At 43.3% G+C, this 23947-nt stretch overlaps 1 protein-coding gene across 1 annotated transcript; it reads left to right on the forward strand.

Moving 5' to 3' along the window:
• The first annotated feature begins 334 nt into the window (after positions 1-334).
• Positions 335-23071, forward strand: LOC141264726 (microtubule-associated serine/threonine-protein kinase 2-like). The gene is made up of 11 exons (XM_073676986.1): positions 335-473; positions 11884-12117; positions 13316-13417; positions 13842-13941; positions 14258-14312; positions 18391-18523; positions 18715-18880; positions 18997-19095; positions 19318-19440; positions 19591-19700; positions 23051-23071. Exons 2-11 carry the CDS (start codon positions 11893-11895, stop codon positions 23069-23071), a joined length of 1134 nt encoding a protein of 377 aa, XP_073533087.1. The 5' UTR covers positions 335-473; positions 11884-11892.
• Positions 23072-23947: the final 876 nt, after the last annotated feature.

A 23947-nucleotide genomic window follows, 5' to 3' on the forward strand; every position in this document is an offset into this window, starting at 1 on the left:
CCCTGTAGCAAACAGAAAGTATTTAAACACTCAGGCCTGGGTGTCAATTAGCAGAAGGGAGGTAGCCGCTGGGTCCTAGAGTGAGACAGATAAAAAAAGGTGTCAAGCATATACTCCTTGAGGCTATGGAGACCGATGGCATGGGTCAGAGTGAAAACAAACACAGTATATCACGTCTCAATAAGTATATTGTAGCAGTCAGGATTTAGTAATAAATGATAAGCAAATACAGTCTCTAGAAACAGATCTGTTGTCTTGCACAAACCGATAAGTATTCAAGGTCCAGAAATGCAAAGTCCAAAGATCCAGAGCCCGGACTGGGCTCCTTGCAGAGAGCAAGCCGCAATGGAGATAGATGCAGGGCAGATCAGAACGAGTTGAATCTTCAGACGAACGGTAGATAAGTAGCAGACGGGGAATCCCGATGATGAGAAGAGGCAAGTACAATACAAGTCCTCCAAGCTTGGCAACAGGTAAAGCACGAGATACACAAGCAAAGGTATAGTGGACTTTAGATAACCAGCAAACAGGAAGCAGGAAATGTCAGACAGGAAACAAGATGGGTCCCGTGAAGCTGTCAACTCCATCTTGGATAAAGCCAGGCAGAACAGGTATATGGTTCAGATCCTTACAAAAGGTGTCTGTAATGCCAAGCAAAGAGATCTTCTGCAACTAACTGCAGGGCGACTGTCTGTCACATCTGACACACCTGTGACAGGTATACTGTGTCAGCGCCCATTTCCAGAAGTCAGCTACTACTTTCGCCGCACTGGCAGTGCTGCAGCAGCGAATGCAAGTGCCAGTGGTGTGCGATGTGACCATGTGCTGGAACTCCACACTGCACCTGCTGGCAAAGCTTTGTGAGCGAGCATAGGCCAGTGGCTGAATACCAGTTCCAGCACGACCGTCGGCATTCTGGTCAGCCTCTGCACATAACAGCTGAAGGGCATGGATGTCTGACATTTGTGCAGTTCTCCAAGACTTTGAGAACTCCAAAAAGTTGGTGAGCGGTGATGATGCCATCATCAGTGCAATGATCCCTCTTCTGTGCCTTTCTAAACAGTCGCTGCTGACAATTAAACATGAAGATTGCATGCGGACCAGGTGGAGATGGAGGAACACATGAGACAGGGACATACTACCCAGCCCAGCCTCATCTCATTTGCTCAGTGCGGATTGGGTAACAGTGAGGAGGTGGATACTGAGAAGGAGGAGGAACAGAAGCGCAACAGAGGCTAGTACCCACACAAGCTTCGTCCCATCTTTCCTACCTGAATGGGCCGAGGAGGGGAATGAAGAGGAAGAGATGGAGATGGAGGAAGTCATCATGGTAGAGACAGGGAAGTGTTGGCTGTAGGGACCGTGGCACATATGGCAGACTGCCTTTAAAGTGACCCTCGCGTTACCTTTATCTTGGCCAAAAAAGAGTCCTGGTTGTCCACCCTGCTAGACCCACTCTACAAGAAGAACTTTGTATTTCTCCTTCCTGAGGCGGAGAGGTCTACTAAAATGGTGCTATACCAGAAGGCAATTGTGGAAAATATGTTGAAAAAATTCCCATCAGACAGCGCTAGCGGCAGGGGCCAAGCTTCCTTGCCCAACCAAGGAGGAGAGGCGAGGGAGACACACACCAGGTACAGCATAGGCAAGGGTACACTGTCAAAAGCCTGGGACAATTTCATGACACCCTCCCATCATCCAGGCCCCGATGACCAGATATTTTTTACAAGGAGGGGAAAGTTTTTAAAGATGGTTAAGTAATACCTGGCCGACAAAACCAGCGTACTCCCTAATTCTCCTGCGACCTTCAGCTAATGGGTCTCAAAGCTGGACATTTGGCATGAGTTGTCCCTCTTTACCTTGGAGGTGTGCTGCCCTGCCGCTAGTGTCTTGTTTGAGCGGGTTTCTAATGCCACCGGGGGAAGGGTCAAAACAGAGAGGCGCTTTCGCCTGTCAACAGAAAGTGTTGACAGGCTCACTCTGATAAAAATTAACAAAGCTTGGATTAGACCAGACTTTTCCACACTACCAGATGACAGCAGCACATCAGCACAAAGTGTTTTCAATCTTCAATATTTAAAAGAGGCCCTCCAGTTGTTGCCTACAAGGGTCTATGGATGACTGTATTACCCTCCTTATCATTGGTTTATGGCTTTGCACCGTGTGCAGAGCCTTTATGAGTGTAGAAGTACCACAACGACACTTTGTTCACAATATGTGAATGAGGTACTACAGTTGATGCTTTCAAGGATGTATGGGTGACCCTGCTTGTAATTTTTTTTAGGCTTTCCACTTAGTGCACAGCCTTTATGAGTCTAGGAGTACCACTATATGACAATATGAACAGAATGTGTATGAGGCCCTCCTTTATCTCTAATACAGGGGTATATCTGATTCCTTCTTCTATCAAATTTTTGCCAGTTCTTGCTTCCTTCATAAATTACACTGAAATTTACAATGTTTTGTTAAAAATTTCAATTTTGGTTTACCTAAATTATTATTTTTTTTTAAATTCTGCCTTATATACAAGTCATTATGTAGCGCCCCGAGGGTTCGGCCGCTACAGGGGTATTGCACCTCTGCCAGAGGTGTGGTATTCCACTCCCAGGTAAGGATGGAGTATGGACCAGGGCTCAGTTAGCTGCATGCATCACACACACCCCGTTTCCGAGGGACAGCTCAACGGTGCTCCCATTAGACAGAAATGCAGGTACGACCGACCATGTCCCTGTCTGGAGTGGGGAGGGGGGAGGAATACCCAGTGATGTAGGAGCAGATAGGGGTTGGTTCCTGAGCGTAGGTAGGAGCCCATTGGTTGCTGGTCACCTGGGCTCATGGCTAGAGGGAGGTATAAAAGGTGGGCACCATCTTAGGACAGTGTTCAGTCTGTTCTGTCCAGTGAGAGAAGACAGGGGGTAGAGGCTCTGTAGGAGCTCTACCCCTGAGTGGGCCTAGTGAGAGGCCGAGGAGGAGAGTGGAGAGAGAGAGGAGGTGAAGGGGAGCTGGGATTCCTCTCAGCCCAGCTCCACGAGGAAGGAGAAGAAGGAGAAGGAACAGAAAAGGAGAAGAGAGAGAGAGAAACGGAAGGGCTCAGGAACAAGAAGGTGGAAGGGACCCTAAGAACCCACGAGAATCCAGGGTGAAGGGTCAGGCAGATTAAGGGTACCGGATCCCAAGTTGGTGGAGGAGAAACAACCCTCAGCCAAAGACCGGAGGGTGTGACCATTTATTGGTGCAGCACCTCATCAAACCTGCTAGGAAGGCACCATAAAGGACAGCGGGGAACGGGGCCCACGTTTACCTGCGCAGGTCCGCGGCAGCTGGACAAAAGTGGGTCACTGGTGAGGCAGGCCGGAGGGGGGAGGGAGGGGGGTCCTGTGCCGTATTCCTGAGCTGCCTGGGGGTTGGCCGGGCCCCTCGCCTGGTGGGCGCAGCGCGGCTCGGGCGGTCATTGCCGGCTGAAGTGACTTGGATACTAACTGTGAGTGAAGACCCTGGACTGCAGTACGTTGTCTGTGTGCTTTTTCGCTCCTCCAGCACTACCGGTACTGGGACTCTCACCATCATCACTCCCACCATTCATTATACTGCCCTGAGGCCGCACTCTTCCCGTGGGGAGTCACACTACCCCAGCTGCACACTTCATCAGCCCCAGCGGTCTGCATGCAGCGGCGGTTCCTAATAACCGCAATCCACGGGTGGCGTAGTCGGACATTATCAACCAGTACGTAGCAGACTACCATTGGTCTGACCACCCTGAGCCGCGGGACCGGGCCGCCACTACTACCCCCATTGTTTCCCTATAGCCCGGATCCGCGTGCCCCACGGCCCAGGGGGCGAGTCAATTATATAGGGAAAAATGTTTCTTAACATTTTTTCCTGTAAACTCCATTTTCTCAATTTTGAATGTTTTATTGTCAGTCCTTAAAGTGGAGTAAAAGTGTGACACCATTGTTCTCAGCAGCGATCTGGGAGTCAGAGATGCTTCCAGGGGTCTTCCCCATGCTGTTCTCCTTCTATTCAGCACTTTTTCCATCCATTTCAACATTTTCACTGCCCACCAGATCTCCTTGTAGGGTCTGCCGGAAAAATGCTCAGATTTCCCATTGACTCCCATTTAATTCCTTACTCGAAAAAAGCATCCAAGCATTAGGAATTGTTTGGTTCGAGTAACAAGCATCCAAGCATTTTAGTACTCGCTCATCCATATTAATATATCTTTCAAATGAAATGAACTCTTCAGCAATTCCAGGCCAAAAACCAAAAACATCACCCATATAGCGAACCCATAGTTTAATGAATTTACAAAAGTTACTACCTTGTCATAGTATTTCAGTGTATTTTTGTACAATCCCGCACATATTGTGAGGTTATCCCGGAATTATTTGTTGGCAGCAATAATGACTGTAGATCAGGGGTGCACAACCTTTTTTTGGTCAAAGCCCACATTGCCATATTGAACCAACCTGGGGGTCACACTAAAAATTGTTGGAATAATGCTTATAATTGTCTATATTTTATCAACTACTATTTACTGTGGTTTAATAGTGCATGAGTTTCTTTCTCCTGCAGTATTGTTATATTGCTAATGATGCATTGATAAAAATAACAAACAAAAAACAAAACAGGAAATTCCTGGTCACTATGTGTGTAGCTGGAGCACAGTTATACTTTCACTTTGCACACTGACAGACAAGATGCTAAGATCCTACGCTATATAAGAAATACCAGTTGTAAGCTGTGTTATCTTTGTTCCTGAATAAACATATAGTCACTATTGAACGGCTCGACAGAACAGAGATTAATCCACTGCCGACAGGTTATGGGTCCAGAGACCCAGTCAACCAGAAATCCAAAGACATAGAACAGCCCAGAGAAGAGAGAACAATAGTGTAGTAATATGAAGAAGCAAAAATGGCCGCCAGTAGCAACTCTGTGAAGTTCACAGTGCCAAACCTGACTAACCAGAACTACCAATCCTAGAAATTCAAGGTAATGATGCTGCTGATAAGAGAAGGTATGTGGAAATACACACAGGAGTCTAGACCTGATACACTACCAGAAGACTGGGTAGAGAAGGATCAAAAAACACAAAGCACTATCTCCCTCAGTATAGATGATCAGATTGTGCAGGTACAGTACAGACCAAAAGTTTGGACACACCTTCTCATTTAAAGATATTTTCTGTATTTTTTTGTCTTTCAAAAACTGAAGGCATCAAAATTATGAATTAACACATGTGGAATTATATACTTAACAAAAAAGTGTGAAACAACTGAAAATATGTCTTATATTCTAGGTTCTTCAAAGTAGCCACCTTTTGCTTTGATGACTGCTTTGCACACTCTTGGCATTCTCTTGATGAGCTTCAAGAGGTAGTCACCGGAAATGGTCTTCCAACAATCTTGAAGGAGTTCCCAGAGATGCTTACCACTTGTTTGCCCTTTTGCCTTCACTCTGCGGTCCAGCTCACCCCAAACCATCTCGATTGGGTTCAGGTCTGGTGACTGTGGAGGCCAGGTCATCTAGCGTAGCACCCCATCACTCTCCTTCTTGGTCAGATAGCCCTTACACAGCCTGGAGGTGTGTTTGGGGTCATTGTCCTGTTGAAAAATAAATGATGGTCCAACTAAACGCAAACCGAATGGAATAGCATGCCGCTGGAAGATGCTGTGGTAGCCATGCTGGTTCAGTATGCCTTCAATTTTGAATAAATCCCCAACCGTGTCACCAGCAAAGCCCCCCCACACCATCACACCTCCTCCTCCATGCTTCACGGTGGGAACCAGGCATGTAAGGTCGATCCGTTCACCTTTTCTGCGTCGCACAAAGACACGGTGGTTGGAACCAAAGATCTAAAATTTGGACTCATCAGACCAAAGCACAGATTTCCACTGGTCTAATGTCCATTCCTTGTGTTCTTTAGCCCAAACAAGTCTCTTCTGCTTGTTGCCTGTCCTTGGCAGTGGTTCCTAGCAGCTATTTTACCATGAAGGCCTGCTGCACAAAGTCTCCTCTTAACAGTTGTTGTAGAGATGTGTCTGCTGCTAGAACTCTGTGTGGCATTGACCTGGTCTCTAATCTGAGCTGCTGTTAACCTGCGATTTCTGAGGCTGGTGACTCGGATAAACTTATCCTCAGAAGCAGAGGTGACTCTTGGTCTTCCTTTCCTGGGGCGGTCCTCATGTGAGCCAGTTTCTTTGTAGCGCTTGATGTTTTTTGCAACTGCACTTGGGGACACTTTCAAAGTTTTCCCAATTTTTCGGACTGACTGACCTTCATTTCTTAAAGTAATGATGGCCACTTGTTTTTCTTTACTTAACTGCTTTTTTCTTGCCATAATACAAATTCTTACAGTCTATTCAGTAGGACTATCAGCTGTGTATCCACCTGACTTCTGCACAACACAACTCATGGTCCCAACCCCATTTATAAGGCAAGAAATCCCACTTATTAAACCTGACAGGGCACACCTGTGAAGTGAAAACCATTTCCGGTGACTACCTCTTGAAGCTCATCAAGAGAATGCCAAGAGTGTGCAAAGAAGTCATCAAAGCAAAAGGTGGCTACTTTGAAGAACCTAGAATATAAAACATATTTTCAGTTGTTTCACACTTTTTTGTTAAGTATATAATTCCACATGTGTTAATTCATAGTTTTGATGCCTTCAGTGTGAATGAACAATTTTCAAAGTCATGAAAATACAGAAAAATCTTTAAATGAGAAGGTGTGTCCAAACTTTTGGTCTGTACTGTATGTAAATGTGAAACTGCAAAAGAAATGTGGGAACAGCTGCAGAAGTGCATGAAACGATAAATCTCAACAATAAGCTCTATTTATTGAGAAAGCTCTATCAGTCTAAACTAAATAAGGGCCAAGATATGTAGGATTACATAATTAATACTCTAGAAATTGTGGAGCACCTGCAGGGCATTGGGGGAGATCTAAAGGATTTCCATGTTGCTGCAGTACTACTAAGCAGTCTACCAGAAACCTATGACACACTTGTAACTGCACTATATGTTAGCCCAGCTTATGAACTTACATTGGAGAATGTCATAAGAAAGTTCATAGATGAGTATAAGCGAAAGACAGAAAGTATAAGCATCAGTGGGGTATCCAAAGCAGAATCCGCTTTAAAAACCCAAGATTTACCCCAAAATAGAAGTCATTTGAAGGAAACACGTGAGTATTTTGCCTGCAAGAAATCAGGGCACCTAAAGGCTGACTGCAAAGTCTGGAAAGCTAGAATGAATCATCTGAAAAAGCAAAATAATAACCATAAAGTGCCATTACTGAAGAATATGATGCTTCAAGTACTGAAGCTGTGTTTACTGTTAATGCAAGTACATCAAAGCATGCATGGTGTATAGAGTTTGGGGCAACTAGTGATATGACTTCTTCTTCTCTAACCTTGACCTAAGTAAGGAAGAGAAAGTGATCTTGGCTAATGGCCAGTATATGAATTCAGAGGGAATAGGAGATAGTTACATTAATTGTTGAGTCCCCCAACAGAGAGCAGAAAGATCCAAGTAAAGGACGTGCTCTATGTCCCCAGTCTTGAAATCAATCTGTTATGGGTGAAGAAACTCACAAGACAAGGAAATTAAGTTACATTTAAAGATGACAGCTGTATCTTCTGAAAAAAAGGTCACACACTGGCTGAAGGAATAATCAAAGATGAGTTGTGCCAGCTAAAATGCAAGGAAAGTGTATACAATGCTAAACATGAACAGCACGAGAATTGTATTCATTTATGGCACAGGCGTCTTGGTCATAGACCCAGAAATAATAAGAAAGTTAGTTTAAAAACAACTTGCTGATGGTATTACAGTCGAGCTGTGTAATCAGACAATAAAATGTACTAGCTGTCTTAAACTGAAAAAGCCAAGAAAATCCGTTCCTAAGAATAGTACTACAAAATCAGAACAGCCTCTGGACTTAATACGCACAGATGTTTGTAGCCCAATGAGTACGCAAACTCCTGGAAAGAAGAGATATTTTCTCACATTTATCGATGATTATTCAAGGTGTACAATTGTCTATCTGCTTCATAGAAAAGATGAAGTTCCAGAGAAGATTGAAATATATCTCGCTGAATTCAGTATATAACAAATTTGGGGGAATGCCAAAAATTCTGCGTGCAGATAATGGAATTGAATGTACAATTATTGAGACACAAAGTGTTCTAAAGAAAAATTGAATTGTGTTTCAGACCACTGTACCATACAACCTGAACAAAATGGTGTAGCGGAAAGAAGGAACCGGACACTTTGTGAAAGTGGAAGAAGTATGGTATTTGATGCAGATTTGCCAACAATATATTGGGGTGAAGCAATCATGACAGCCTTCTATCTTCAAAACAGACTACCAGGTAAAGCTACTGAGAAAACTCCATTTGAGCAATGGAACAGCAAGAAGCCTGAACTACAACACATAAGAATATTCAGAAGTAAAATATTTGTACAAATGTAGAAAAATGTGCCATGTGGGAATCTAATGCAAAAGAGAGAATCCTGGTGGGCTACAGTGAAACTCAGAAAATATATAGAATCCTGCACACAGAAATGAACAAGGTCACAATAAGCAGAGATGGAATAATTGACGAGAACTTCGTGTTGCTCAAGTTTCATGACATCATTCCAGTAGTCCAGCTGAAGCAACAACAATCTCAGTCACAATTTCAAAATAACAAGAAAAAGGATGTAGAATTTTGTTTAGGTTCTTCAACCACTGAAGAAGCAACAGAAAAATCAGGTGAACCTGAAGTTAGGAGATCATCGAGATCAAACAAGGGTATACCAGCTAAGCATCTAGCCTACTTTGTCAAAACACTACCTGAGTCAGAGCCGCAGTCATTGGATGAGTTGCAATGACTACCTCTCCATCAAAAACTGCAGTGGATTAATGCTGCTAATGAGAAATTAAGTCTCTTCATCAATGTCAAACTTTGGAACTCACCACATTACCACAAGGCAAGAAAGCAATCAAGTGTAAATGGGGTTTTAAGACCAATTATGACTCTGACGGCAAGGTTCACAGATTTAAAGTAAGATTAGTCCTAAAAGAATATTCTCAGAAATATGATGAAGATTAATGATGCCACATTTTCTCCAGTTGCTAAGCAGACCGATATTCAGGACTCTAATGGCTATAGCTGCTGTACATGTTTGTCAGACATTTAGACATCAAAGCTGCCTTTTTAAATGGTGACACCAGTCAACCTGAGGGTTATATCAAAGAGGGTGAAGAGAATCTGGTTTGCAAACTAAAAAAGTCTCTCTAGGGTCTTAAGCAATCTGCAAGAGTATGGAACACCAACATGACCAAAGTCTTATTGGAAGAAGGATTTAAAGCTAAAAGAGGTCAAGCAGATCCGTGTTTATACACAAAATGCACAGACGGAAAGTGGATGTGTATTCTTTTATATGTGTACAAGGTGATTATGGTTCATCAAGAGGAAACAGAAATTGCAAAGATGACAAAAATTCTGAATCAGCATTTTGAAACAAAAGATCTTGGAAATGTGCCATATTATCTAGGAATCCAGGTCCAACGAGAAGAAGATGGAAGCTTTCTTCTCAACCAAAGTGCAAAAATCAACTCAATTTTAAATCAATTTGGAATGTCAGAAGCGATGTAAATACTTTTATGCCCAAAAATTACAAAAGTATTCTTGGAGTGATACCTTTTGTCATTTTTGGGCATAAAAGTATTTACATAGATTTTTCTGGCTAACACGGTACCACAATATAACTTTGTATTGAATGTCAGAAGCCATAGGTACACGAACCTCAATGGAACCGTCCTACTTAGAGTTGGAAAGAGAAGATGATCTGTTACCTAACAATGAGAAATACAGACAGGCAGTGGGGTCACCTCTATACATAGCAACTGATCGACCAGATATCGCAGCAACAAGTGAAACTGCTGGTAACTTAAGTGATCATAAATCAACAAGTGGCTATTTGTTCAAGCTAGGAAAAAGTTCAATTTCTTGGTCTAGCAGAAAACAGGTGTCTGTAGCCTTGTCATCTACAGAAGCAGTGTATGTGTCAGCAGCCCACGCAAGTCAAGAGGTCATTTGGTTAAACCAATTATTAGGCGGTCTGGGTAAGCCATCAACTCAACCAGCGGTGATTTATGAAGACAATCAAAGATGCATTAAACTTGCATGCAGAAGATCAATGTGAGAACCAAACACATTGACGTTAAACATCATCAGCTGCGTGATTTGATAGAACGTGGCATAATTGACTTTGTGTATTGCGAGACTGACTAACTAGATGATAGCTGACGTTATGAGAAAGCCACTTCCAAGAGCCAAATTTGAAGAATTCAGAACCACTATGGGACTAAAGTAGTTGTTGAGTGGGGGTGTTCGAATAATACTTATTATTGTATATATTGCATAAACTACTATTTGCTCCTGTTTAATAGTGCACGAATGTCTATCTCCAGCAGTAGTGTTATATTGCCTGTAAAGCACTGTTAAAAAAACAACCAAAAAAACATGAAGTTCCTATTCACTGTGTGTGTAGCTGGAACACAATTTACTTCCACATGGCAAGATGACAGCCAAGATGCTAAGATCCTAAGCTAAAACAAAAAACAGTTGTAAGCTGTGTTATTTTTGTTCCTGAATAAATATATATTCATTGTTGCACGGCTGAACAGTAAAGAGATTAATCCGCTGCCAACAGCTAATGATGTAAATGATTGATCACTTGGGTCACTTTTTAATTCTTCAATATATGTCACAGCTAGTGATGAGCGAGCGTGCTCGTTTAACCCTTTAATCGAGCACGCTGAGGTGCTCGCCAAGTATTTTCGGCGTGCTCGGCATCTATGTTTGAGCAACCGCGGCTGCATGTGTCACGGCTATTAGACAGCTGCGACACATTCAGGGATTGCCTATTTGTTAGGCAATCCCTGCATGTGTCGCAGCTGTCTAACAGCCGTGACACATGAGGCCGCGGCAGCTCAAACATAGATGCCAAGCACTCCGAAAATACTTGACGAGCACCCGGGCGTGCTCGATTAAAGGGTTAAACGAGCATGCTCGCTCATCACTAGTCACAGCTGTTAATAGTAGTCTCTGCAAACAATAAGGTAAATGTTCTATGGTAAAAAAAAATACATGAGGAATAAATATACACAATATTTAATATAATATGGCTGAGTATATCTTTGGGGTATGCTCACAAGTGGCGTTTTTTTTCTGTCGCTAAAACACTGTGTTTTACAATATCAGCTTAGTGAATAATATTTCTGAAGTCCCACTCACATGCTGCATTTTTTTCCTGTCTGCAGTATGTTATGTCTTTCAGGGGTTTTACAGCATTTTTCACCCATTCAAATGAATGGAAAAAAAAAACACAAGTATAAACACTGCAAAAACACAGCAAATAAGTACAGATTACAAGCAGCGTTTTTCCTGACACCAAATTGTTTTTTGATGCATGAAAAAATGCTGCAAAAATGAAACGTGTGCACATTCCCTTGTCCTGGTGCTTTTCTAATTGGAAATAAAAGAAAACGGCCAAAAAAGCATGGAGACGTATTTAATTCTATGGTGTTTCTATAATATTGCTTGGCAGCATGTATTTATGCAGAGCCACCTCTATAAGATTCCATCACAAGATTCCATGATGACATCACAGGTCATGGTCGGGCATTATGACATCACAGCTCACAGTCACTATATATACAATGCACACAGGGTCACGGCTGCCTTTGTTGGCTTCATAGTGACTGAGCGCACTTGCAGTTTCTCGCTATTCTATAGTGACTGATCGCACTTGCAGTTTTTCGCTATTCCATTGTGACTGAGCGCACTTGCAGTTTCTCGCTATTATATATAGTGACTGATTGCACTTTCAGTTTCTAGCTATGGCTGAATTACTTTTGGACAATCTTCAAGTAGAAGCTCTATGGGAGATTCTTACCACCAATCGCCCTGAGATTGTGCTTCTACCACCCGATGGCGTCCTCAGCTTCACTCACCGGCTGGTGATGGAGCTAGTAAGGGACTACCTGACCAAATACCACCGAGGTCATCTCACCTCAGAGTATCTGACGGATTTACCTCAAAACATCAGGACATTACTACAGCAGGTAAGTGGCGGACGCTCCGCATAAAACTTCTCAATAATGGATAATAATGGTGGGATAGAAGCAGGGGCTGATTAAAAGTAGCCAGGGCCCTGGGCAGTTTAGGAGCAGTTTAGGGTGGGCTCCCAGCACCCGATGTATCACATGACATGTCACAAGATTGCCTTTGATAGATCATGTGATAAGTCACGCGATTAACATGCAGGTGCTCGGGTGCACTACACATAACAGAGCGCTATACATAATAGAGCGGGGGTGGGAAAGTAATATTACTGATTGGCCACATGAGAGATGTGACTGTTGTTTAGGCCGAACCAATAGGCTGAAATGAATTATGCTCAATATTAACATATTAACTATAATTATTTTATATTATTAACTGTATCGCTTAATATTGAGCAGAATAAAGTATGGTGACATCACCCTATATACTGTATAATCGACATATAGCCCACTATATACCATATAAGCCCACACATAGCCCGCTATATACAGTATGAACCCTCACATAGCCCCCTATATCCCTAGAACGCATGACCATAAAAATCTACTTTTTCACATACCTGGGGCATTTTAGGCCCGTGTGCAAATAATATGGAATAACTCAAACAAAAATGACAAACAGCTATATACCTGAGGAATACCTAGAGTTTCAAAATTCTAACTAAAGTAATATTGCAGAAAATAGAAAACAATTAACAGGGCGGGCCTGCGAGGCCCCAGGTATGCGTTCTAGGGATATACAGCATGGGCCTCTACACACTTTAAATATTGCTTGACAGCATGTATTTGTGCAGAGCCGCCGCTATAAGATTCCATCACAAGATTCCATGATGACATCACTAGTGATGGTCGGCCATTATGACATCAGAGCTCACAGTCACTGTGTACAATCTACACAGGGTCATGGCTGCCGTTGTTGGCTCCATAGTGACTGAGCACTTGCAGTTTCTCGCTATGGAACATCAGGACATTCCACAGCAGGTAAATGGTGGACGCTCCGCACAAATCTTCTCCACAATAATGGATAATAACGGTGGGATAGAAGCTTCTTCTTTCTTCCAATATAAAACAGGACAAGACCCCAGATATGTAGTCAATGTATCTGCAGAGAGGAGCAGACGTCAGATACAATGGCCGCCTTCATTGTGATCTTTCTCATCTCGAGATTATTCATTTGTGTTTCTTTTCTTCTTTATAGGCTGAAAAAAGATCTCAATATGGAGATTTGTCTTTTGTTAAAGAACTGGCCGAAAAAGTCCTGTGTGTACTGGAAGGTCCGGCCCGCTCATCGGAACGCCCGGTAAGGATCCATCATCTTCTCTATCACACGTCCTTGTTTTCTGATCTTCTCCAGATCACCAGCCAGATATCAGAAGATCTGGTGTTAGATCTTATCGGCCTCCCTGTCAGCCCCTGGCAAGCACAGGAGGTAATATGGCCGCCTGTCTCTGCTGATGGCAGTCTGTATTCTGCTGATGTAGTCACAGCTCAGTGGTGGGAAGTCTGTATTTCCGCCTCTGTCTCCCTCTATTATCCATATTAATGTTTTTGCAATGTTACCTCATCTTAATCCATTTTATCTGATAAAAGTCCTCATGATGGCGCCTGATCTGTATAGTTACAGTTGGTGCGTCTGTAAATGCGGGTTTAGTCCTTCCTGATTTGTGGATTTGGTGATTTAGTGGAAGGTTCCTCGTGCTAATTCTATATATTCTATCAATCAGGAGACACCAGAAGGCGACACCGAAGACGAGCAAAATGTGACCCCAGAAACCCCTGACCCTAATACGAGTCAGCCGGGGCCGAGCAGCGATCTGACTACAGGTGAGCCGATCACACAACCTTCTACCGGAAATATCCAGATATTAAAGAGAACAGGGGATCATTTCACATTTACTCTTTCTGCTCTGTGTAATGGGAACCTGGCAGCACATGTTACATATGGAAGTATTGGGAGGACTGTACAGGACATTTTTTTGCATTTTTGGCAGAAATCTAATGTGCCAGTCAGGAGAAAACTAAGGCAGAAATCATATACAAATGAGGATGGAAGTGCACTGGGGGCGTGGAAGAAGTCAGAGTGCAGTGACACGCCCCAGTGCACTTCCCGGCTAATTTGCATATGGCTCCTATGCTTCAGCTCTCTTCCCATCAATCACATGTACAGCGAGGGTGATGGGTTCCTCATCCATGTGGTGATTGGGGTCCTCCATCATTTACATTACATTGATCTATGGCTGCGCCGCACGTTCCCATATAACGAGTATTAATCCCATTTACAGGCGTCTTGTCATTTCTCCCTTATATTGCTGTATTATGTCTGTAGGATTAATATCCTCTAATACATTTTATTTCCTCATCATTTTATCGCTATTTTAGAAACAACTGAGCTGTTGGATCCTGACAGTGTAATCTTAGAGATCCCGGAGATCCAAGAACCTGCCGGTGTAAGTATTATAGAGGTAGATGTCTGTGTATCACCAGATCACGGGGTGTGAATGACCCGTCCAGTATTATCCCCCATATAACCAGGGGGCGCCTCTATTCTAGGAGGAGATGACACTATTGCATTAGATAATAGCATTTACAGTTGTGCTCAAAAGTTTACATACCCCGGCAGAATTTTTCCTTTCTTGGCCTTGTGTCAGAGAATATGAATGATAACAAAAAACCTTTTTCTCCACTCATGGTTATTGGTTGTGTGAAGCCATTTATTGTCAAACTACTTGAGCTTGACCTTGTTGACCTCTCTCCAAATGTAACGTTTATGGTTGTGGCCAAAAAGTTCAATTTTGGTCTCATCACTCCGAATTACCTTGTTCCAGAAGTTTTGAGGCTTGTCCCTGTGCTGTTTGGCGTATTGTAGGTGAGATACTTTGTGGCATTTGTGCAGTAATGACTTTCTTCTGGCGACTCGACCATGCAGCTCATTTTCTTCAAGTGCCTCCTTATTGTGCATCTTGAAACAGCCACACCGCTAGTTTTCAGAGAGTCCTGAATTTCATCTGATGTTATATGTGGGTTTTTTTTGCATCCCAAACAATTTTCCTGGCAGTTGTGGCCGAAACTTTTGTTGGTCTACCTGACTGTGGTTTGGTTTTTACAGACCCACTGATTTTCCATTTGTTAATCACAGTTTGAACGCTGCTGACTGGCATTATCAATTCCTTGGATATTTTTTTGTATCCCTTTCCTGTGTTATATAGTTCAGCTACCTTTTTCCCGTAGATCTGTTGACAATTCTTTTGCTTTCCCCATGACTCACAATCCAGAAATGTCAGTGACTGGATGAAAGATACAAGAGTCTGTCTGGATCCCAGAAACTCACTCAGCTTTTATGCACACACACTGATTACAAGCAAACAGGTCACAGGTGAGGATGTTACCTTTAGTAGCCATTCAAAGCCATTTGTGTCAAATTCTGTGCATGTTATCAGGCCAAAATCAGCAGGGTATGTGAACTTTTGATCAGGGTCATTTGGATGTTTTTGGTTGTCATTAAGATTTAAAAAGAGAAAACACAGTAGTTTGACAATAATGACTTCCCCCAACCAATAACCATGAGTGGAGAAAAAGTTGTTTTGTTATCATTCATATTCTCTGAAACAAGGCCAAGAAAGCAAAAATTCTGCTGGGGTATGTAAACTTTTGAGCACAACTGTATATTATAGGGAATCTGTCAGCAGGTTTTTGCTCATCTGAGAGCAGCATGATGTAGGGGCGAAGACCCTGATTCCAGCGATGTATTCATTATCTTACTGGGGGCAGCAGTTGTGATAAAATTAATATTTTTGATGCAGACCTGGCAGTGCTCTAAATGCTGAGCCCTGTATAACCCTTCCCACTCGTGTGATTGGCAGATTCCTGTGTATAACCCTGCCCCCACCAGTGATTGGCTGCTTTCTGTGTATAACCCCGCCCCCACCAGTGATTGGCTGCTTTCTGTGTGTAACCCCGCCCCCACCAGTGATTGGCTGTTTTTTTTGTGTGTATAACTCCGCCCACACCAGTGATTGCATGAGATAGATAGTCGTGATTTTTATCAGCACAACACCACACAGCCTAGTAAGTGACATATGGTTGGAATCAGGGTCTAAGCCCCTACATCATGCTGCTTTCAGATTGCATAGCACAAACCTGCTGACAGATCCCCTGTACGTTCTTCTCTGTGTGATCTCTCACATTATCCAGCACTGTACAATGATACCGGTGTATGGAGGATCCTCCTTATATCACATCCATGTCTGCGGAGCATCTGGTTTGTATCGTCCCTACATCAGATCAGTGACATCAGCTGGGACATAATATAGGAGGAGACGTTTCTGCATCTGGAGATTTTCTCCAGCAGCTTCTAGATCTTAATATCATTTCTTCTTCTTCTTCTTTTCTAGGACTTGATGGAATCATTGATCCCGGCGAGAAAGCCGCGTATGAGCGACTACGAAACATCTAAGCTGATCAGCAGCGGATCTTTTGGGTGAGATTTCAGTTAGCATAAGCCACATTTCTCAGGGTTCCCTATGACAATGCTTCAGCCTCTGTGCTCTGCCATTCAGTGTTATCATAGGGACATGATCTGAGTCCACACCACTGTCCACATCTAATTGTCTCTATTCAGCTCAGTTATAAACAGTTGAGCAAACTGACCTGTAACAAATTAAATTGTTAAGGAAAGGGAATAAAATAATCTAATGTATTACACTTGTCTGTACCAGATCCTCATCGGTCCTTACACTGCCTCCTCCATCAGAGCCTCCCATAGGTGATAATGTGACCTGGGTGAGGGTGTGACAGAAGTGGCATTGTGCAGACTTCCCATAGGTGATAATGTGACCAGGGTGAGGGTCTGGCAGACGTGGCATTGTGCAGACTTCCCATAGGTGATAATGTGACCTGAGTGAGGGTCCGGCAGACATGGCATTGTGCAGACCTCCTACAGGTGATAATGTCCCCTAGGTGAAAGTCTGGCAGACGTGGCATTGTGCAGCCCTCCCATAGGTGATAACGTGACCTGGGTGAGGGTCTGGCAGACGTGGCATTGTGCAGACCTCCCACATGTGATAATGTGACCTGGGTGAGGGTCTGGTAGATGTGGCATTGTGCCGACCTCCCATAGGTGATAATGTGACCTGGGTGAGGGTCTGGCAGACGTGGCATTGTGCAGACTTTCCATAGGTGATAATGTGACCTGGGTGAGGGTCCGGCAGACGTGGCCTTGTGCAGACCTCCCATAGGTGATAATGTGACCTGGGTGAGGGTCTGGCAGACGTGGCATTGTGCAGACCCTCCCATAGATGGTCTATGTAGTATTATTTCATGTATTTCTAGATGTGGATTTCTAGTAATGGTCGGACTTCTGGTATTAAACATTCGTACAGAAGATCATATAATGACTTCTATAGACGGACTGTTAATAAGGATTCACTCTAAACCATGGTTTCTTCTTCTCTCCAGGTCCGTCCACTTAGTTCACCATAAAGACTCACAGAAGATCTTCGCTATTAAGAAAATTGCCAAGCGGGACCTGGATACTCCAAAACATGTGGAAGGGGCCTATCTGGAGAGGGACATCCTGACATTCGCTGACTGTCCCTTTGTGACCTCCATGCTCTGCTCCTTCCCTACTAGATCTCACCTGTGTATGGTCATGGAGTATGTAGGAGGTAGGACATGTACATGTATTATATTCAGCCCATGTCTGCTGACATCTTATCAGCGCTCATATCATTAGGACTTGTCCCCGTGGACGGTTACATCCCCGCAGAGCATTTACTATAGATATTATGGAAAGTCATTGATGTGTGTGATCTCCCTGTATGTCCGCACTGAGCACGTCAGTATCGCCAGCTGTAGACGAGATGAGACATCACTTTATTAGTGACATGGACGACATCTCACCATGACCTCAGACTAATATTCTGTGCTCTATACATTATATCTGTATATATTCTCTCCTGCCCCAATGTCTCCGCTCACTTCTCATGATCCATCGTGGTGATCTGCTGTATAAACCCCTCACCGCTCATATTTCCTTTCTTCTATAGGTGGAGACTGTGGGACCCTCCTAAGCACCAGGGGTCCTTTATCTGTCCCCTTGGCCCGCCTGTATTTTGCAGAAGCGATACTTGCTGTGGAATACCTGCACAGCTATGGTGTGTTGCATAGAGACCTGAAACCAGAGAAGTAAGTGCCCCCTGTAGTATAATAAAGGGGGGAAAGTTATCATTTATTACCACACAGCCCGTGAGCCTAAAACCATCTTCTCTTTCACAGCCTCCTGATTACACCGGCTGGACACATTAAAGTCGCCGATTTTGGGATTTCAAAAGTTGGTGTCATAATACCAGAAACCAACACCCACAAGGAATCATTGGAGGACATCGCCAGAGAGTTCCAGGACCATGAGGTTGGCATCACTTACAGGAACTTAGATGGTTCTTTACAAATCTCATCACACTATTGTCTCTTCTCTACGTTCTTAATTTCTAGAGAACTTTTCAACTGATATTTTATCTTCTGTCATTGAGTTTTTATGTCGAGAACTTGTCATAATAATAATTTCATCGATTCTCATTTCTACCTTCTGTCGGTTTCCAGGACTGTGGCACCCCGCTCTACATGGCCCCAGAAATCATTCTGAAGAAAGGCTATGGAAGACCTGCGGACTGGTGGTCAATGGGGATCATCCTGCATGAGTTTCTGGTGGGATATGTACCATTTCATGCGGATTCCCTATCTGAGCTCTATAAAAATATTGTCACTGGTAAGTAGAATAATGCGATCATTGCTTTGACTGGTTACATGAATTTAGTTATTTCCTCTACTTTATCTTACAGTCCAAAACAGAGGTTTTATTTTCTGTAATTTTCTATACAACAGGAGACATCATTTGGGATTGGGATCGCGCTCCTCCCCCCGATGCTCAGGACCTCATCAATGACCTGCTCAGAACAAATCCTGCACAAAGACTTGGGACAGGTAACAGATATAATAGTATTAATATTCACTTTTTACACCGAGGACTCGCTCCTGTCTATGAGAATCAGCACTTCCCTATCTGCTTGCCTATTTCTAGTTCTCCGTACTATGATTTTCAGTCTGTTTCCTTCAGTTTTGTCATTTGTTCAAACTAAGATAAACTGTTCCGACATGGAGCAATCTCTGTCATTGTCCGCATCACTTTTGTTTTTCTTTTTCCAGGAGGAGCATTTGAGATCAAGAGTTATCCATTCCTGAGTAACTTAAATTTTGCCAACCTTCTAAGTCAGAAGCCGGAGTACGTTCCTCGGCTTGTTTCAGACGTGGACACCAGCTTATTTATCAGTAAGTAGAAGGAGACGTCATCAAGAATAAGCCATTGTTTGTCTCGTCTTCCTTAATATGTGACAATTGGTTCCCATTAATACTAGTGATAAATGGCGACTTTGTTATACTGACAACCACTAATAACACTTCATTACCTATGTCTTATAGATCACGCTGCTACAGACAAGCCTATTGTCTTAGAAGAGGAGGACACAAGTGAGGATAACGAGAGCCTTTTCTTCCAAAATTTTACATCATCCTCTGAAAGGCTTTCTCAAGTAAGTATATGATCAATAAATCCAGAATATGTAAAAAAAGACCTCTAAAAGTAAAAAAATTTAATTTCATATCTTATATTTCTTCCGTATTTAGCTCTGTACCACCACTATCAAGTCCCCTCCAGAGTGTACCCCAGCATCCAGCAGAAACATCTCAGAAATGTGAGTAGATTATGGGGGAGTAGATTATGGGGTCCTTACTGGGAGCTCCAGACTGAAATAAGTGCACAACACCAAATATAGGACATAAATACCATAATATTGAATGCAGCATCCACCGCCCCATGATCAGAGGTCATTGCACTTTTGGCTTCAGAATCCGCTGAAGATAACAGCCCATAATTGCAGCCGGTCAGGCATTGATAGTGCTGCCCACATTGTAGGAGAGATGTAGTATTACATGCCAGCCATTGTTGCTAGTTGTTTCCGCTCTGCTCCATAGAAGGTCGTTTTGAGCAGGAGACTTCCCCACTATGACTTTTATATGTCCTATTAGGCCTTATAGTCGGGGTTCTTCTAGTGAGACAATCCCTTTTATACTGAATTTACTTGTGATTTACACGTTTTTCTTCTTCCTAACAGGCAGAAAGGATCTTCTCCTGAATCTGCTAGAGACGATGCTATAAGCAGCTTGCCGTCCTCGTCCCCATTGTCAGGTACGTAGATGTCTATAGCACAAACAATGTGAATGTTGTCATCAAGGGTGAAATATTTCCACATGGTTTTTCTTTAATAGGTCTCCTATGTTATCCATGTTTCAAGGATCCCAATTACTTTGCCCATGGGCCCATACTGTGTCTCTATCTCTGTAACTTTGTACAGTATTATCATGGATTCTGTGATACATTGTTGCATCCAGTAACCTCTGTCATCATAATGAGACATCGTCTCCTATAGTAGAATATCGCTCATTAGGGATGCACCATATGGCGGCACACAGGGCGCTCACTGCTCCATATTAGTGACACATCTAATGCCCCTCATATGAGGTCATGTCCGGTATATAGGACTTATTCTGCCCTATTATGTAATACCAGATTATCAGAACTATAGGGGACAGGACTAGAACAATCTATATACTATACACAGGAGAGATACGAAGCAGATCCCATAACAATATGTCTTTAGTGAGTTGTTGTTTTTTCTTCTTTCTGATCAGAATTTCCAGCTGACAACGAAAAATCAGAAAATGGGAAAAAGGGGAAAAAGAGACGAGGTAAGTGTGAGAGTCATCTCCATGTTGTGTGATGTCGTCAGTGAGAATAATTCATGTGGAGCAGATGTCATCTGTCGGTGATGGGATTGTCACATGTATGATGGCTGACGATGATCCCTGACCTCTGTGTGATGAGATTCCTCTGCGTCCGGCCACAGTGACCGCACAGTAGTATCATGTCATATGGAGTCCCATCACTTACATTATATTTCCTTCTCTTCTCATAGGTTCCATCTTCCGCCGGATCTTATCATCCTGCCGGCGTGGATTATCCAGGGCTGCTCGCGTATTTGCGTGTTGTCACCGTTCCCCTAGAGACATCTAAAAGACGGGAAACCTCCGCATCCAGCGCCCTGAAGTCCAGCAGATCCACCATCACTGCTGGAGCTGTACAGAAGGACCTTCACCATCTACCGGTGGCCTTCTGACTGTTACATCTCTGCCCGGACAATCTCAGTATCACCTCTGTCACCAGGCTCCGCGGTATTCATACTGCTCGCAGACGTGGCGGTTACTGATCACCTGGTATCTGACCCCGGCTGTCCTCCTGACTATGAGTTTGCCTACTGATTCTGTTCCTGGTTTTGTCCCTCCCTTCTATCCTATTATTAATAATAAAAAATTACAATTCTTATTACTGAGATTTTTTTTTCATCAATCAAATTTTACTTTGCATTTTGCTAATTGATAAAAATAATATATTAACATATATATATACAGTATGCTTATAATATGCATATATATATAGTTGCATGAAAAGAGTTTGGGCACCCCAGGTCAAATTTACTGTTATTGTGAACAGTTAAGCAAGTTGAAGATATGATCTCTAAGAGGTAAAAAAAAAAACATTGTCATTTTTTTTATATTTTCAACATTTCAAAAAGGAAAATGGGCCGATGCAAAAGTTTGGACACACTTGGAGATTTGTGTCCTCGGATAACTTTGACCAAGGTTTCAGTCCTTAATTAGCCTGTTAGGGTTATGGCTTGTTCACTATCATCGTTAGGACAGGCCAGGTGATGCAAATTTCCCAACTTTAAAAAAAAAACAGCCTCCTCTAACCTTGTGCCAAAAAAAACAGCAGCCATGGGCTCGTCTAAGCAGCTGCCTAGCACTCTGAAAATGAAAATGGTGGAGGCCCACAAAGCAGGAGAAGGCTATAAGAAGATAGCAAAGCGTTTTCAAGTTGCCCATTGCTCAGTTTGAAATGTAATTAAGAAATGGCAGTTACCAGAAACAGTGGAGGTCAAGATAAGATCTGGAAGACCAAGCAAAATTTCAGTGAGAGCTGCCCATAGTATTGCTAGAGAGGCAAATCAGAACCCCTGCTGGACTGCAAAAGACCTTCAGAAATATTTAGCAGACTCTGGGGTTGTGGTACATTGTTCTACTGTTCAGAGACACCTGCGCAAATATGGCCTTCATGGAGTCATCAGAAGGAAACCTCTCCTGAGTCTTCACCATAAAATTCAGCATCAGAAGTAGGCAAAAGAACATCTAAACAAGCCTGATGCATTTTGAAAAAAGTACAGAATTCCTGTGAACAGATGAGGTTAAAATAGAACTCTTTGGCCACAAAGATGAAAGGTACGTGTGGAGAAAAAAGGGCACAGAATTTCAGGAAAAGAACATCTCGCCAACCATTAAGCATGGGGGTGGATCAATCATGCTTTGGGGTTGTGTTGCAGCCAATGGCACTGGGAACATTTCACAGGTAGGGGGAAGAATGAATTCAATGAAACTTCAACAAATTCTTGATGCAAACATAACATCAGCTGTAAAAAAGCTGAAGTTGAAAAGAGGATGGCTTCTACAAATGGATAGTCATGCTAAATTCACGCCCAAATCCTTAATAGACTGCCAAAAAAGACGCAAGCTGAAGGTTTTACAATGGCCCTTACAGTCCCCTGATCTGAACATCATTGAAAATCTGTGGCTAGACCTCAAAATAGCAGTGCATGCAAGATGCCCCAGGAATCTCACAAACCTGGAAGAGTTCTCCAAGGAAGAATGGATGAAAATCCCTCAAACAAGAATTGAAAGACTCTTGTCTGGCTACAAAAAATTCTGGTAGATCGGCTCACTCGGATTTGCATTGAGGTATAAACGGAACACTGTCTCTTTACATTTTCAGTTGGTTTATTGTGCTGCATAAACCAATAAAAAGTTCATGGAAAATAAACATAGCCCGTCCGGCGTAACGGCAAACAAAATAGGGAAGCAGTCCAGCAAAGTCCTTGCACCGGCCGGGGTCCGGCCACTCCGGGTTAGCAAAAACCACACGGTTCAGGTTCAGCAGGAACAAACACACGCTCCTCTCTCTGGAGCTGGCCTCCAGATACTGACCACACCTGAGTGTCAAGGCTGGCTATTTAAAGCCCAGACACTCCCCTAATTGGAGAGATATGATGAATGACCTCCCACCCTTCACAATAGTCATTTACAAAAAAACACTCTCTTTTACTACGGACTTAACCCCTCTCAGCAAATAATATGTGTAACATCCCTGGCGGCGTGCTTGCATGGTGCACCACCTCCCACCATGCAAGACCGCAATCTTACCTGTCAGTCCAGGCTGCACATTTTGTTTCAGTATCTGCTGTGTCCATGTCTCTTGCCTGACTGCTTAGGGCGTCGGCGCGGCTTCTGCCTGTTTCTTATAGTTACTGTGTGCACAGTCCTAATGCGTCCCCAGCCTATTGCTGTGAGTCACTGGATACTTAAACCCCCTCCACCCAGTAGGAGGGGCCTGAGCAACACTTTAACTCAGTTTGTCTTTTGCAACTGAGTTGCCAGGTCCTGTCCTGTATCTAGTCTGTTCTGCCACCCTGGGGGCTGAGTACCCAGGGCCACTACCTGTACCTCTGACTTTTAGTCTGTTCCCGCCACCCTGGGGGCTGAGTACCCAGGGCCGCTACCTGTATCTCTGGCTTCTAGTCTGTTTCCGCCACCCTGGGGGCTGAGTTCCCAGGCTCGTTCCTGTATCTTGATCCTGGTTCAGTTCCTGTCTGAACAGTGTCCTAGCCCGTTA

The sequence above is a fragment of the Phyllobates terribilis genome, unplaced genomic scaffold (assembly GCF_046119375.1).
Source record: "Phyllobates terribilis strain yellow unplaced genomic scaffold, ASM4611937v1 Scaffold_4__5_contigs__length_816908805, whole genome shotgun sequence".
Lineage (NCBI taxonomy): Eukaryota > Metazoa > Chordata > Amphibia > Anura > Dendrobatidae > Phyllobates > Phyllobates terribilis.

Excerpts from the sequence above, each read along its gene's own strand:
- LOC141264726 (XM_073676986.1), top strand. The coding sequence starts at position 11,893 with ATGGCTGAATTACTTTTGGACAATCTTCAAGTAGAAGCTCTATGGGAG. Across the intron at positions 18,881-18,996 it reads CTATAAAAATATTGTCACTG|GAGACATCATTTGGGATTGG; the intron begins GTAAGTAGAATA and ends TCTATACAACAG. Across the intron at positions 19,096-19,317 it reads TGCACAAAGACTTGGGACAG|GAGGAGCATTTGAGATCAAG; the intron begins GTAACAGATATA and ends TTCTTTTTCCAG.